The sequence below is a fragment of the Oncorhynchus mykiss genome, chromosome 3 (genome assembly GCF_057628025.1).
Source record: "Oncorhynchus mykiss isolate SJ-2025 chromosome 3, ASM5762802v1, whole genome shotgun sequence".
Taxonomy (NCBI): domain Eukaryota; kingdom Metazoa; phylum Chordata; class Actinopteri; order Salmoniformes; family Salmonidae; genus Oncorhynchus; species Oncorhynchus mykiss.
This window is the reverse complement of record NC_143024.1, coordinates 74,620,703-74,636,982: the sequence shown is the minus strand read 5'-3', so window position 1 is coordinate 74,636,982 and position 16,280 is coordinate 74,620,703. Positions and strand designations below refer to the sequence as shown.

Here is a 16,280-nt window from a genome sequence, read left to right as displayed (position 1 = left end):
ATCCCTAGGTTAATGTTTATCCCTGGGTGAACATTTATCCCTAGGTTAATGTTTATCCCTGGGTTAACATTTATCCCTAGGTTAATGTTTATCCCTGGGTGAACATTTATCCCTAGGTTAATGTTTATCCCTGGGTGAACATTTATCCCTAGGTTAATGTTTATCCCTGGGTGAACAAATGCCTGTGTGCAAGGAGGGTAAGCTAGCTCTAGGACAGTTTTAGCCTGGGTTAAAGAGAGGGCTAAGGATGTGCAGTCTGAAAAGCCCTAGAGGCAGAGAGAGAAGAAAGAGAGAGAGAGAGACGGAGAGAGCGAGAGAGAGGAGCACCGCAGCAGTCGCTCTGTGCAGCGAGTCTCCGTCAGTAGCCAACTCTAATGAAAAGATGTGCGTGTGTGTAATACCTCTGGTCACGTGACTTTCTTACAGTTCTCAATGATCTGGTGTTTCCATTAGTGATGCCAAACAGGAGGACCTCACACACCATTGTCATTGTACACACAACGTGGTGTGTGTGTGTGTGTGCAGGGCCGGCTCCAGGCATAAGTGACTTAAGCGGTGGTTTAGGGTCCAAGGCCGCTAGGCACCCCCTGACCCAGAATGTTTAATAGTTACATTTTTATTTTTAGAACTCTGTCGGGATCCTAACTTACTGTTGAGAGTTAGAATAGTAGAATACACAATGTGCAAGTTCAATATTTGGTTGTGCATCAGCAATTTTTCTCTTGTTAGCCATGTCAGCTAACAATTTTTAGATTGGTAAGTTAGTCTACCGATCAGTCACACAGGACACCAGGTGCCCTAACCTTCAAGGGTCCCCCTTTCATTTTGTTAGTCACTCTCACTCAGATATCATTAAGATGGCATAAGTCATGGCAAAATATGTAGAATTGCAGGAAATTAGCTTTAAAACTACCAAGAAAATGATCTGCCCCATGGCAAAATGAGTAGAATTGCATGACTTTTGTTATAAAATTGCTAAAATGTTTCTATGCCTCATGGCAAAATGTGCTCAGTGAGACGTATGGGTTAACATTTATCCCTGGGTGAAGAAATGCCTGTGTGCAAGGAGGGAAAGCTAGCTCTAGGACAGTTTTAGTCTGGGTTAAAGAGAGGTCTAAGGAGGTGCAGTCGTTATTATTAACATGGTATAAGTCATGGCAAAATGTTTAGAATTGCAGGAAATTAGCTGCAAAACTACCCCATGGAAAAAAATAGTAAAATTGGGACGGGAGAAAGGGATGGGAAAGAAGGAGGGATGGACAGAAGGAGTGGGAGGGAGGGAGGATAATGACACCTCACAACACAATTCCCTGGGCTCATAGCCCAGACACAGAGGAAAAGTGGCCTTGGGCTCATAGCCCAGACACAGAGGAAACAGTAGCATTGGGCTCATAGCACAGACACAGAGGAAAAGTGGCCTTGGGCTCATAGCACAGACACAGAGGAAACAGTGACCCTGGGCTCATAACACAGACACAGAGGAAACAGTGACCCTGGGCTCATAGCACAGACACAGAGGAAACAGTGAACCCTGGGCTTATAGCACAGACACAGAGGAAACAGTAACATAGGCTCATAGCACAGACACAGAGGAAAAGTGGCCTTGGGCTCATAGCACAGATACAGAGGAAACAGTAACCCTGGGCTCATAACACAGACACAGAGGAAACAGTGATCCTGGGCTCATAGCACAGACACAGAGGAAACAGTGACCCTGGGCTTATAGCACAGACACAGAGGAAACAGTGACATAGGCTCATAGCACAGACACAGAGGAAACATCGACGTAGGCTCATAGCACAGACACAGAGGAAACAGTGACCCTGGGCTCATAGCACAGACACAGACACAGAGGAAAAGTGGCCTTGGGCTCATAGCCCAGACACAGAGGAAACATTGACCCTGGGCTCATAGCACAGACACAGAGGAAACAGTGTCCCTGGGCTCATAGCATAGACATTGAGGAAACAGTAGCCTTGGGCTCATAGCACAGACACAGAGGAAACAGGGAATTGGGCTCATAGCACAGACACAGAGGAAAAGTGGCCTTGGGCTCATAGCACAGACACAGAGGAAACCGTGAACCCTGGGCTCATAGCACAGACACAGAGGAAACAGTGGCCTTGGGCTCATAGCACAGACACAGAGGAAACAGACACCCTGGGCTCATAGCCCAGACACAGAGGAAACAGTACCCTGGGCTCATAGCACAGACACAGAGGAAACAGTGGCCTTGGGCTCATAGCACAGACACAGAGGAAACAGTCACCCTGGGCTCGTAGCCCAGACACAGAGAAAACAGTGACGTAGGCTCATAGCACAGACACAGAGGAAACAGTGACCCTGGGCTCATAGCACAGACACCGAGGAAACAGTACCCTGGGCTCATAGCACAGACACAGAGGAAACAGTGGCCTTGGGCTCATAGCACAGACACAGAGGAAACAGTAGCCTTGGGCTCATAGCACAGACACAGAGGAAACAGTTTTTACTTGATTTAATTCAGCACCGCTAGAGCAATTCAGCCCAGCTGGAGCGACCGTAACACAACCGAAATGTTGAAGTTTAGCACCACATGACAGGGGGCAGCGACTTTCTGATGCGCAACAAGAGCAGCTATGGGTGCAGCCACTCCCCAGTACTGAGAATTCATGAAGATAAATCCAGGTGAGTCAGAAAGTAATTAGCCTCCCCTACGAATTTGCTCACTTGCTAGCCTGATTCAGCCATATTGACTTTTTCAATTCAAACTTCAGATTTAATAAATTGACAATTAAAGTAAATAGACCTCTCCATTGTTTTTCTGCCTCATGTATAGCATAAGCGGTGCGAGGACAGAGCAGACACACATCACATCAGCATTAAGGGTTAGTCGCACTGCAGCGTGATGTGTGTGTATCTGGGTTGGACTGACAGTTAGCCTAAGGCAGTCCTATCAGAGATGGACTTTACATAACAGCTGAGTCACACAGGATCTGTTTTTTTATGTTCTGAGGTGTGTGTGTGTGTGTGTGTGTGTGTGTGTGTGTGTGTGTGTGTGTGTGTGTGTGTGTGTGTGTGTGTGTGTGTGTGTGTGTGTGTGTGTGTGTGTGTGTGTGTGTGTGTGTGTGTGTGTGTGTGTGTGTGTGTGTGTGTGTGTGTGTGTGTGCGTGTGTGTGCGTGTGTGTGTGTGTGTGTGTATAAGATGAGGAGGGAGATGGGATGGATGGCCTGTGTATGTGTGTGGCACTAAGTCCCACTGAGCCTTTTCCTGCTCTACTTTCTCAGACTGTCACTAGAGCAACACACTCACCTGTCTAACACAAGGCAATCATGGACAAAGATTTGAACAGGCCACAGAGCCATCAGTGTATCACTGGCTGTTCTCTCCTCTCCCTGTCAGACACAGGGGAAATGAAGCTTCAGAAGTGTCTCAGACAAAGTTTTTTGTCTGTCTGAAAGAATACACTACGGAGGTTTTGTCTGTCTGAAAGAATACACTACGGAGGTTTTGTCTGTCTGAAAAGGTTTACTAAGGTCTCCTTGTGTCTCCTCCTTCCATTTAAAATAACTGATTTACAGAAGTTTGAAACTTTTTCTCATTTGTAATGAAGATTTTGTGGAACACATCTCCCAATGTGCAGACTGGATGGATTACCATCCATTATGAGATACATATAGTCAATGCATGACATACCGCTTGATTAGAGTATTGGTCACGTTAGATACACTACATGGCCAAAAGTATGTGGACACCTGGACGCCAAACATCTCATTCCAAAATCATGGGCCTCAATATGGAGTTGCGAGGACTTGCTTCCATTTAGCCACAAGAGCATTAGTGAGGTCGGGCACTGATGTTGGGCGATTAGGCCTGTCTCGCAGTCGGCATTCCAATTCATCCCAAAGGTGTATAATGGGGTTGCGTTCAGGGCTATGTGCAGGCCAGTCAAGTTCTTCCACACCAATCTTGACAAACCATTTCTGTATGGACCTCGCTTTGTGCACAGAGGCATTGTCATGATAAAACAGGAAAGGGCCTTCCCCCAAATGTTGCCACAATATTGGAAGTACAGAATCATCCAGAATATAATTGTATGCTGTAGCGTTAAGATTTCCCATCACTGGAACTAAGGGGCCTAGCCCGAACCATGAAAAACAGTCCCGTACCATTATTCCTCCTCCACCAAACTTTACAGTTGCCACTATGCATTGGGGAAGGTAGAATTTTCCTGGCATCCGCCAAACCCTGGTTTGTCTGTCGGACTGCCAGATGGGAAGCGTGATTTATTACTCCAGAGAACACATTTCCACTGCTCCAGAGTCCAATGGCAGCGAGCTTTAAGCCACTCAAGCCGATGCTTGGCAATGCACATGGTGATCTTAGGCTTGTGTGCAGCTGCTCGGCCATGGAAACCCATTTCATGAAAATCGTACCGAACAATTCTAGTGCTCTGTCTGGGCTTCCACATAGACAGTGCTCTGTCTGGGCTTCCACATAGACTGTGTTCTGACTGGGATTCCACATAGACAGTGTTCTGTCTGGGCTTCCACATAGACAGTGCTCTGTCTCAACTTCCACTTAGACAGTGCTCTGACTGGGCTTCCACATAGACAGTGCTCTGTCTGGGCTTCCACATAGACAGTGTTCTGACTGGGCTTCCACATAGACAGTGTTATGTCTGGACTTCCACACCCAAAAAAGCCCAAATGACTGTTCCTCCAGTACATACAGTGGGGAGAACTAGTATTTGATACACTGCCGATTTTGCAGATTTTCCTACTTACGAAGCATGTAGAGTCTGTAATTTAAATCATAGGTATATTTCAACTGTGAGAGATGGAATCTAAAGCAAAAATCCAGAAAATCACATTGTATGATTTTTAAGAAATTAATTTGCATTTTATTGCATGAAATAAGTATTTGATACATCAGAAAAGCAGAACTTAATATTTGGTACAGAAACCTTTGTTTGCAATTACAGAGATCATACGTTTCCAGTAGTTCTTGACCAGGTTTGCACACAATGCAGCAGGGATTTTGGCCCACTCCTCCATTCAGACCTTCTCCAGATTCTTCAGGTTTCAGGGCTGTCGCTGGGCAATACGGACTTTCAGCTCCCTCCAAAGATTTTATATTGGGTTCAGGTCTGGAGACTGGCTAGGCCACTCCAGGACCTTGAGATGCTTCTAACGGAGCCACTCCTTAGTTGCCCTGGCTGTGTGTTTTGGGTCGTTGTCATGCTGGAAGACCCAGCCACGACCCATCTTCAATGCTCTTACTGAGGGAAGGAGGTTGTTGGCCAAGATCTCGCGATCCATGGCCCCATCCATCCTCCCCTCAATACGGTGCAGTCGTCCTGTCCCCTTTTCAGAAAAGCATCCCCAAAGCATGATGTTTCCACCTCCATGCTTCACGGTTGGGATGGTGTTCTTGGGGTTGTACTCCTCCTTCTCCTCCAAACACGGCGAGTGGAGTTTAGACCAAAAAGCTCTATTTTTGTCTCATCAGACCACATTACCTTCTCCCATTCCTCCTCTGGATCATTCAGATGGTCATTGGCAAACTTCAGACGGGCCTGGACATGCGCTGGCTTGAGCAGGGGGACCTTGCGTGCACTGCAGAATGTTAATCCATGATGGCGTAGTGTGTTACTAATGGTTTTCTTTGAGACTGTGGTCCCAGCTCTCTTCAGGTCATTGACCAGGTCCTGCTGTGTAGTTCTGGGCTGATCCCTCACCTTCCTCATGATCATTGATGCCCCACAAGGTGAGATATTGCATGGAGCCCCAGACTGAGGGTGATTGACCGTCATCTTGAACTTCTTCCATTTTCTAATAATTGCGCCAACAGTTGTTGCCTTCTCACCAAGCTGCTTGCCTATTGTCCTGTAGCCCATCCCAGCCTTGTGCAGGTTTACAATTTTATCCCTGATGTCCTTACACAGCTCTCTGGTCTTGGCCATTGTGGAGAGGTTGTAGTCTGTTTGCTTGAGTGTGTTGACAGGTGTCTTTTATACAGGTAACGATTTCAAACAGGTGCAGTTAATACAGGTAATGAGTGGAGAACAGGAGGTGATCAAATACTTATGTCATGCAATAAAATGCAAATTAATTACTTAAAAATCATACAATGTGATTTTCTGGATTTTTTTTTTATTTTTATTTTTTAGATTCCGTCTCTCACAGTTGAAGTGAGATAGATCGATAGATACCTATGATAAAAATTATAGACCTCTACAGGCTCTTCGCTGGCCATGGCAGAACACTGATATTCCTGTCTTGCAGGAAATCATGCACAGAACGAGCAGTATGGCTGGTGGCATTGTCATGCTGGAGGGTCATGTCAGGATGAGCCTGCAGGAAGGGTACCACATGAGGGAGGAGGATGTCTTCCCTGTAACGCACAGCGTTGTGACACACCGCCCAGACCATGATGGACCCTCCACCTCCAAATCGATCCCGCTCCAGAGTACAGGCCTTGGTGTAACGCTCATTCCTTCGACGATAAACATGAATTCGACCATCACCTCTGGTGAGACAAAACCGTGACTCGTCAGTGAAGAGCATTTTTTGCCAGTCCTGTCTGTTCCAGCAACGGTGGGTTTGTGCCCATAGGCGACATTGTTGCCGGTGATGTCTGGTGAAGACCTGCCTTACAACAGGCCTACAAGCCCCCAGTCCAGCCTCTCTCTCAGCCTATTGCAAAGAGTCTTAGCACTGATGGAGGGATTGTATGTTCCTGGTGTAACTTGGGCATTCGTTGTTGCCATCCTGTACCTGTCCCACAGGTGTGATGTTCAGATGTACCAATCCTGTGCAGGTGTTGTTACACGTGGTCTGCCACTGCAAGGATGATCAGCTGTCCATCCTGTCTCCCTGTAGCGCTGTCTTAGGCGTCTCACAGTACGGACAATTTTTTGCCCTGGCCACATCTGCAGTCCTCATGCCTCCTTGCAGCATGCCTAAGGCACGTTCACACAGATGAGCAGGAACCCTGGGCATCTGTCACGGCAGATTTCCTCCTCTTCCTCTGAAGACGTGAAACAAGGATCGGACCAATATGCAGCGTGGTAGGTGTCCATGGTTTTTAATAAGAAAAACTGAACATGAACACATACAGATTGAGAACCAATCTAGGCAACCATAGACATACAATTTACCTAGACAGGGGACAGCCCCATAAACATACAAACCCCTAGACAAGACAAACACATACAACCCCCATGTCACACCCTGACCTAACCAAAATAATAAAGAAAACAAAGATAACTAAGGCCAGGGAGTGACAGCACCCCCCCCCCCCAAAGGTGCAGACTCCCGGCCGCACACCTAAACCCATAGGGGAGGGTCTGGGTGGGCGTCTGTCCACGGCTGGCGTGGGACGTGGACCCCACTCCACCATAGTCTTAGTCCGCTTTTGTGGCATTCTAGGAACAGCGAACCTCGCCGCCGACCTAGGATTGGCAACCCTACTAAATGGCCCCACTGGACTGAGGAGCGGCTCCGGACTGAGGGGCAGCTCGGGACTGAGGGGTAGCTCCAGACTAAGGGGCAGCTCCGGACTGAAGGGCAGCTCCGGACTGAAGGGCAGCTCCGGACTGGCTGACGACTCTGGCAGATCTGGCTGACTGCATGCTCTGGCAGATCCTGGCTGACTGGCGGCTCTGGCGGATCTTGGCTGACTGGCGGCTCTGGCAGATCCTGGCTGACTGGCGGCTCTGGCGGATCCTGGCTGAATGGCGGCTCTGGCGGATCCTGGCTGAATGGTGGCTCTGGTGGATCCTGGCTGAATGGCAGCTGGCGGATCCTGGCTGACTGGCAGCTCTGGCGGATCCTGGCTGACTGGCGGCTCTGGCGGATCCTGGCTGACTGGCGGCTCTGGCGGCTCCATGCAGACTGGCGGCTCTGGCGGCTCCTTGCAGACTGGCGGCTCTGGCGGCTCTAGCAGCTCTGGACAGGCGGGGCGGCAGGACAGGCTGGGCGGCAGGGGGGGCGGCAGGCCAGCTCTGGACAGGCGGGGCGGCAGGACAGGCGGGGCGGCAGGGTAGCCTAGTGGTTAGAGCGTTGGGCTAGTAACCGGAAGGTTTCAAGTTCAAATCCCCGAGCTGACAAGGTACAAATCTGTCGTTCTGCCCCTGAACAGGCAGTTAACCCACTGTTCCTAGGCCGTCATTGAAAATAAGAATTTGTTCTTAACTGACTTGCCTGGTTAAATAAAGGTAAAATAAAAAAATAAAAAAAACAGGCGGGAGACTCTAGCAGCTCTGGACAGGCGGGAGACTCTAGCAGCCCTGGACAGGCGGGAGACTCTAGCAGCTCTGGACAGGCGGGAGACTCTAGCAGCTCTGGACAGGCGAGGCGCACTGTAGGCCTGGTGCGTGGTGCCGGCGCTGGTGGTACTGGGCCGAGGACACGCACCACAGGGCGAGTGCGGGGAGGAGGAACAGGGAGTACTGGGCTCTGGACACCATAGGAAGCCTGGTGCGGGGGCTGCCACTGGAGGGCTGGTGCGTGGAGGTGGCACTGGATAGACCGGACCGTGCAGGTGCACTGGAGCTCTTGAGCACCGAGCCAGCCCAACAATACCTGGCTCGATGCCCACTCTAGCCCGGCTGATCCGAGGAGCTGGAATGTACCGCACCGGGCTATGCACCCGCACTGGAGACACCGTGCGCTCCACAGCATAACACGGTGCCTGCCCGGTCTCTCTCGCTCTCTGGTAAGCACAGGAAGTTGGCGCAGGTCTCCTACCTGGCTTCGCCATACTCCCAAGAAATTTTAGGGGCTGACTCTCGTGCTTCCTACCGCGCCGCCGTGCTCGTTTCTCCAACTCCATTCTCCTGTAAGCCTCCTCACACTGCTCCAGCAAATCCCAGGCGGGCTCCGGCACTCTCCCTGGGTCGACCGCCCACCTGTCTATCTCTTCCCAAGTTGTATAGTCCAGATTCTGCTCTCAAATCCAATAATCCTGACATCGCTGCTCCTCCTGCCGCTGCCTGTCACCACGCTGCTTGGTCCTGTTTTGGTGGGTGATTCTGTCACGGCATATTTCCTCCTCTTCCTCTGAAGAGGTGAAACAAGGCTCGGACCAATATGCAGCGTGGTAGGTGTCCATGGTTTTTAATAAGAAAAACTGAACATGAACACATATACAAAACAATAAACGTGAACTAACCGAAACAGTCCCGTGTGGCACAAACACTGACACAGGAAACAATCACCCACAAAATACCCAAAGAATATGGCTGCCTAAATATGGTTCCCAATCAGAGACAACGATGGACAGCTGCCTCTAATTGAGAACCAATCTAGGCAACCATAGACATACAATTTACCTAGACAGGTAACAGCCCCATAAACATACAAACCCCTAGACATGCCAAAACACATAAAACCCCGAAGTCGCACCCTAATAAAGAAAACAAAGTTATCTAAGGCCAGGGCGTGACAGCATCTTTCTTTTGGTGTTTTTCAGAGTCAGTAGAAAGGCCTCTTTAGTGTCCTAAATTTTCATAACTGTGACCTTAATTGATCTTTGAAAGACAGGGTTCTGAAAAAGGGAGGTTTCTTTTTTTGATGAGATTATATGCTTCCTTGGGTAAATAAATTAAACTAGCTCGAGTAGGCTTATATTTTTAAGTGTGAACTGTATTACTGTATTGTAGTATACTGTATTATATGGACTGGAATTATGCACATCATTCAATTCATGATAAAGCAGCAGAGAACATGTGATTATGGTGCAGCACATGCGTACTAGTTACAGTTACAAGTATAGGCTAGCGAATTTGATTACATTTTCTTTTATAAAAGAGGGCCTATTTGTACAATGCGTATTTCCCCTAATGTTATTAGCCTACCTCTTCTTCCTCTATCTATTGTTTCTTCATTCCTTCCTCGCTTTCAATAGGTCAATTAAATAAGTGTCATTGTCCTTCTCTTCCTCATTCTAATGACATCATTGAATAATATAGGACTAGAATCAGATGCAGAAGGATTTAATTTCTCTTCACAGAAGATTGATTGAATGGTTATGAGTCTGAATAAATAACTGTTATAGCGCACACCCATCCTCGTTCGCTCTTCTTTCAAACTAACTGTGAGTTCTATTGGCTGCTGTATTTAACATTCAGCAAAAAATAGCTTGCATCCCTCTTTGAATAATCTATTGGTATAAGAAATGCAAAAACAACATAATAATTCAAGCCAGCTATTCTAGTCTAGCTTTTCCGGGAAGGGACTCCTAGAGCTAAGGAGCGCTTTTTACAGATAGGTCAGCAAAGAACAGGTGCTTGCATATTTCGCAAGAGACAGAGGCTATACATTAGCCGCTTATTAAGCATAAACCATCATTAATTAGCTAAATTGAAGGCTAATACTACATTGAATATATTACCTGAAAGAGGTAGGCTAGAACATCTATATATAGGGCTATATATCACTCTAGAACGGGATTATCTCTCTTGGAAGCAATTTGAATGGAGTTGATGGAGAGAGAGAAAGACTGAGAGTGCTCCCGTGTGCACTGATTTAAAGCAACGATATTCGAGTGGTAGGCTGTTTCAAAACTCTGCAGCTGCGATTTAAAAAAAATATTATTTTTACAATTAATTAAGAAGGTGACCCCCGAAAGCCAGATGGAGATGGGTAAATTAGACGTGCATTCTGTATTTGTATTACTGTAGCATAGGCTATGCTGCAGCAAATGTAGGCCATACCTGTCACAAGAAAAAAAAAGTGACTATGATGAGATGATAGGTCTACATGCATTGTGAACTGCGCTCCATACTGAGATGGGATGTCTGTCTGAGCGTTGATTCATCATGCTGAGGTGGTAGAGAAGCCAGATTTAGACATCGCCAATAATTGAACAGTTCCGTTCCACGCCATGCTGTTCAAATAAATAATGTATTACAATTGACCGGTTTCTCGCAATTACTTATCACCGGAAAAGGGAGTGGTTAAGGGTGGTAATTCCCGGTAAATCTCGGTAACCCGGCTCACGCCATTAACCCCCCCCCCCCCCCCCCCCGAACACACAACAAACACACATGGTGTCCTTGATGTGTCCTTCAGCCCCTCATGTTGGATGGTTTATTTGTTTCCACCAGGCAGGAGAGAAGCTGTTATTCTGTCAGTCGGCTTCTACAGGTTCAGCTGGATCTGAACACTGTGGGATTGTTGATCTGTTGATCAGGTGATCCTTTATTTAAGTATAGGGACAAATACAATGGATTTTCTACAGTCACATTAATTTAACAACAGTTAGTTGCATTGCACCATCACACTTTATCTTGCGGCTTATCCATCGTTTACCCTGAACCACAACTGACTAGGTTCGGGTTTTCGACATGGTTACCATTAGGTCAACCGCAGTGGTAACGCAGAGAGATAATGTAATTCACTGAAACTCTCTCTCTCTCTCTCTCATTCTCTCTCATTCTCTCTCTCTCTCTCTCATTCTCTTTCTCTCTCTCTTCTCTTTCTTTCTCTGTCTCTCTCTCTCATACATGCACGCAAAGAGCGCCAAATGTCAGCTGAAGTCAAGGACGCCTATGCGTAAAAAGCAACATTGACTCGGCATGGCTATGATGATTAACGGAATAAAGGGTAGAATAAATGGCACGCTCATCGTTATTCTTGGTACAAAGTCTTTGGGTGCAGGGTTGTAAAAGCATATATGACAGTAAATATAAAGCATATATGACATCTTTAGATGTTTTAATTGAGCAGCAGCAGAGGTCACAAACGAACGCGTATCGGCAAAAGTCTAGGGAATACAGTACCAGCGACAAACGTCAAATGATTGCTGCATGGCACAAGAAGACATGGTATTCTATAGGGGGAAGAATAATCCTGTTTGTTTGATCGTGTTAAATGATAATGCCATTGCCAATGTCAGATCTTAGGCTACCCTTAGAGACGAGATGAACTGAACATGAACTATGAAGCTCACATGCACACCTACACGCGCACGGGCGCACGGACGCACGCACGAACACACACACACACACACACACACACACACTGTGATTATAGATCAGTATTGCTAATGCATGTCTTACATCCAAACGCCGGTTCCCGCGCAGCCAACCTCTCCACTCAGACTGGAGAAGATAACACAACATTCCTGTAGGTGATGACATTGTGTCACCTTTTCTGATGGTGATGACACTATGGTCACAGCGACACTACTGTTAGTGTTATTGGGGGGAAATTGCATGAATAAGACCCCAAAAAATCTAAATGAAGACAAACGTATGCTCCTCGAATTGGATTGTGATTGGCCTAAAATTATTTTTCTTTCTTGCTCGGTCTCTCACAAAAAGAGGTTCTCAGCCTTAAGACATTTCTGGTAAATAAAGGTTAGGTAAAAACGACCTTTCATACCGGACTGGAGGTGCCAGCGGGAACCAGGTTATGCACGGCACTGTTTCTGTTTTTCTCATGATACTGATGCTGTTAGAGGAAACACTTGTTTTGTCACTTGAGCCACACACACACACACACACACGCGCGCGCGCGCGCGCGCGTAGAGCAGAGGAGGCATGCTGACTTACCAGGGTGACCCTCTGTCAGACGCGTCTCCGTTTTTCGGTGGTGTTCCCGGTGTTAATCAGATCAGATGCCGTGGTCGCAGTCCACGTCTCTACAAATGTACCAGAGGATCACATAGAGGATGAGGAGGATGGCGAAGATGAACAGAGCTACTAGAATAGCCTTGTTCACTGGAGAGAGGAACGACTGCATGACAGCTCATCGGCAGACAGTGTGTGACAGACAGCACACTGTGTGTGTGCGCCCGCCTGTGTGTGTTTGTGCGTGCGTAAGGGTTTCTGTGTGTGTGTGTGTGTGTGTGTGTCGGAGTCCGCGCTGAGCGACGCAGTGAAGGACCACGTCTCAATAACACACTTCTCTGATCTCTGTCAGCATCAACTGTTGAGGATGGACGTGTGGACACACTCACTCACACACTCACCTAAACACACACACTCACACATGCAAACAACTCAGGGCTTCGCTCCAAATGGAACATCAATTCCTGAGGGCTATTAAACCAAACGGTATCTCCACGTATGAAATCCACAGTCAACAATACTAATAAATCTGAATAAATAATGAACATAGTGAAGGAGAAAGTCTAAATAATAAATCTAATAAAATCCATCAGAACCCAGTTGAATCGGGGGATCTCCAAGTTGCGCGCTGTAGCTGCTTGCTGCGAGTCTCGAGAGAAACCCGTTGATTATTATTCCTCTCCGTGAGGCGTGTGGTCAACCCGGTTAAAGGCGCTCGAGGGCGACCAGCAGGCAGCACATGCTGTGAGGGGCTTGGTAATAATGATAATAATAACACGGTCGGTCCTGTCTCGACTCGAGGCTATACCACATCATTATCGTGGCTATACATTCTCTCTGTTAGTAGTAAATCTATATGTATTATATCATATTGTATGATAAGAAATCACAGTGAGGATACTTTTTTCATGCCAGCAATACGATTCGTTAATTTGAACATGATTTAGGTTTATTTCATAGAGCTATGTTATTCATTAGTATAGGTCTATATTTCTAGATTTATTTGTATCATCAGCATCATCTTGGTCATCAACATTAGTCTATTAATTTCATTGGAACAATTCGGATAAGATGGTACCCTAACGGTTAACATGCAACAATTTCAAAGATTGTAAAGAGTTACAGTTCATATAAGGAAATCCGTCAATTTAAATAAATGCATTAGGCCCAAATCTATGGATTTCACATGACTGGGAATCTGTTGGTCACAGATACCTTTAAAAAATGTAAGGCTGTTGATCAGAAAACTTGTCAGTATCTGGTGTGACCACAATTTGCCTCATGCAGTGGGACACATAAGAGTTTGTTGATCGGGATGTTGTGTTGTGGCCTGTGGAATGTTGTCCCACTCCTCTTCAATGGCTGTGTTAAATTGCTGGATATTCGAGGGAACTGGAACACGCTAGCCTACATCTCGATTCAGAGCATCCCAAACAGCCATTGAAAAGTCTGGTGAGTATGCAGGCTACGGAATAACTGGGACATTTTCAGCTTCCAGGAATTGTGTACAGATCCTTGCAACATGGGGCCGTGCATTATCATGCTGAAACATGAGGTGATGGTGGCGGACGAATGGCACGACAATGGTTCTCAGAATCTCATCAGGTATCTCTGTGCTTTCTAATTGCCCTTGATAAAATGCAATTGTGTTCATTGTCCGTTGCTTATGCCTGCCCATACCATAACCTCACCACCACCATGGGGCTCTCTGGTCACAACGTTGACATCAGCAAACCGCTCGCCCACACAACGTGGTCTGCCATCTGCCCCATACAGTTGAAATCAGGATTAATCCATGAAGAGCACAGCACACATCTCCAGGGTGCCAGTGGTCATCGAATGTGAACATTTGCCCACTGAATTCAGTTACGACGCCGAACTGCTGTCTGGTCAAGACCCTGGTGAGGACAGCAAGAACACAGATGAGCTCCCCAGAAAGGTTTCTGACAGTTTGCGCATAAATTATTTGGTTGTGCAAACCCACAGTTTCATCAGCTGTCTGGGTGGCTAGTCACAGATGTTCCTGCAGCTGAAGAAGCCGAATGTGAAGGTCCCGGGCAGGCACGTGGTCTGCGGTTGTGAGGCTGGTTGGATGTGCTGCCAAATTCTCAAAAACAGCGTTGGAGGCAGCTTATGGTAGAGAAATGAACATTCAGTTATCTGGCAACAGATCTTGTAGACATTCCTGCAGTCAGCATGCCAACTGCACCCTACCTCAAAACTTGAGACATCTGTGGTATTGTGTTGTGTGCACATTTTAGAGTGGATTTTTATTGTCCCCAGCACAAGGTGCACCTGTGTAATGATAATGCTGTTTAATCAGCTTCTTGATATGCCACACCTGTCAGGTGGATGGATTATCTTCGAAAAGGAGAAATGCTCACTAACAGGGATGTAGACAAATTTGTGCACAACATTTGAGAGAAATAAGCATTTTGTGCATATGGAACATTTCCGTGATCTTTTATTTCAGCGAATGAAACATGAGACCAAAACTTTACATGTGTTTATATTTTTGTTCCATGTACATATGGTTTTCTATTTTCTATACATAGAATATATAGAAAATCCATATAAATATGATCAGCATGGTGTCAGTTTGGGCTTCGTTAATGACCATATAATAAGAGCACGCACTAATTCAGCGTATTAATTCATCTCAGTTCCATTATGAATTACTAGATGGCGACAATAGACCATCCATTTGCACTGGTCTCACTCGCATATTGGTATCGTCACCACACAGGTAGGCTACGTAGAGTTGGGCCACTACACTACAGGTTTGTCTGCGAGTATTTGTCCTGTGTCTATGATTCGGCGTCATATTGTCTGTACTTTTCTCAAAAGTCACTGTACAGTTACAGTTCGATAGTACTTTCTTCCACATGGGCCGAAATGTCATATCTCTACACACAAATAACATGACATCGTATAAAGATTTCAATCCATACTATGGTTAGTAAACAGATTTTCAATTAGTCAATCACCTTCCATTCCCATAGAAATTTACGCGACGCCTTCGCAGCCAGGCACGTGTTCGCAGCGCACGGTGTCTGATAGAACAATACAGTTTATGTCTAGGGTGTGGCTGGGAGAAAGACACGCCCGTTAAAGTTAGTTCCATGCAGAGAAAAAGAAGGTGTAAGAAGATTGCTGCAGCAGAGGAGGCAACATGAAACTATAATCACATCACACACATAGCCATGAAACTATAATCAGATCACACACATACCCAGTCTACAATACCAGAAACATAATCATTACTACTTGTATTATTTTCACTATTCAACAGAGAAGTCTAAAACTCCAGCTTTGTAATTCAGCACACTGTGTTCCCATGATGTCATACCTGTGGATTCTCCTGCTGGGCAGTTTGGTGATTGGAGCCAAGACACAGGGTAAGAACTTTTACATCCACTAATGTACTTTGGTAAGCACTTCTACAACTCATTTTATGGTGCTTTATGTTTCTGTTTCTACTTAGACAAGTTAGGCAAGTACTCACACCTTTTACACCCACTACTTCTATGACATACATCCTCAATCCTTTTCTGTCTATCGCTACCTGAGGCTGATATGCAGAACAACAATAATGTTGATTAACCTGCTCTGATGTATCCTTATAAATCCACACTGTTGGCTATGTACCAGATAGCATCATTTTTTCAGCCTGAAATGATGTTGGTGTGTAGATATGCATTATATTGTATGTATATAAGG

At 46.3% G+C, this 16,280-nt stretch overlaps 2 protein-coding genes across 3 annotated transcripts in view; one reads left to right on the top strand and one right to left on the bottom strand.

The window, feature by feature from the left end:
- The window catches only part of LOC110520355 (polyprenol dehydrogenase-like), a 29,392-nt gene extending 20,574 nt beyond the window's left edge, over positions 1-8,818 (bottom strand). Inside the window, exon 1 of the mRNA XM_090230597.1 lies at positions 8,734-8,818. Coding sequence (XP_090086723.1) covers positions 8,734-8,818 — 85 coding nt within the window. The remainder of the gene's footprint in view (positions 1-8,733) is intronic.
- Positions 8,819-15,331: 6,513 nt separating this feature from the next.
- The window catches only part of LOC110520353 (uncharacterized), a 31,118-nt gene continuing 30,169 nt past the window's right edge, over positions 15,332-16,280 (top strand). The window contains exon 1 of one of the 2 annotated variants that reach the window (XM_036974881.2): positions 15,332-15,958. In XM_036974881.2, the coding sequence (XP_036830776.2) occupies positions 15,898-15,958 (61 nt within the window). In that variant the 5' untranslated portion in view covers positions 15,332-15,897. The remainder of the gene's footprint in view (positions 15,959-16,280) is intronic. The other variant, XM_036974882.2, reaches the window with a different exon arrangement.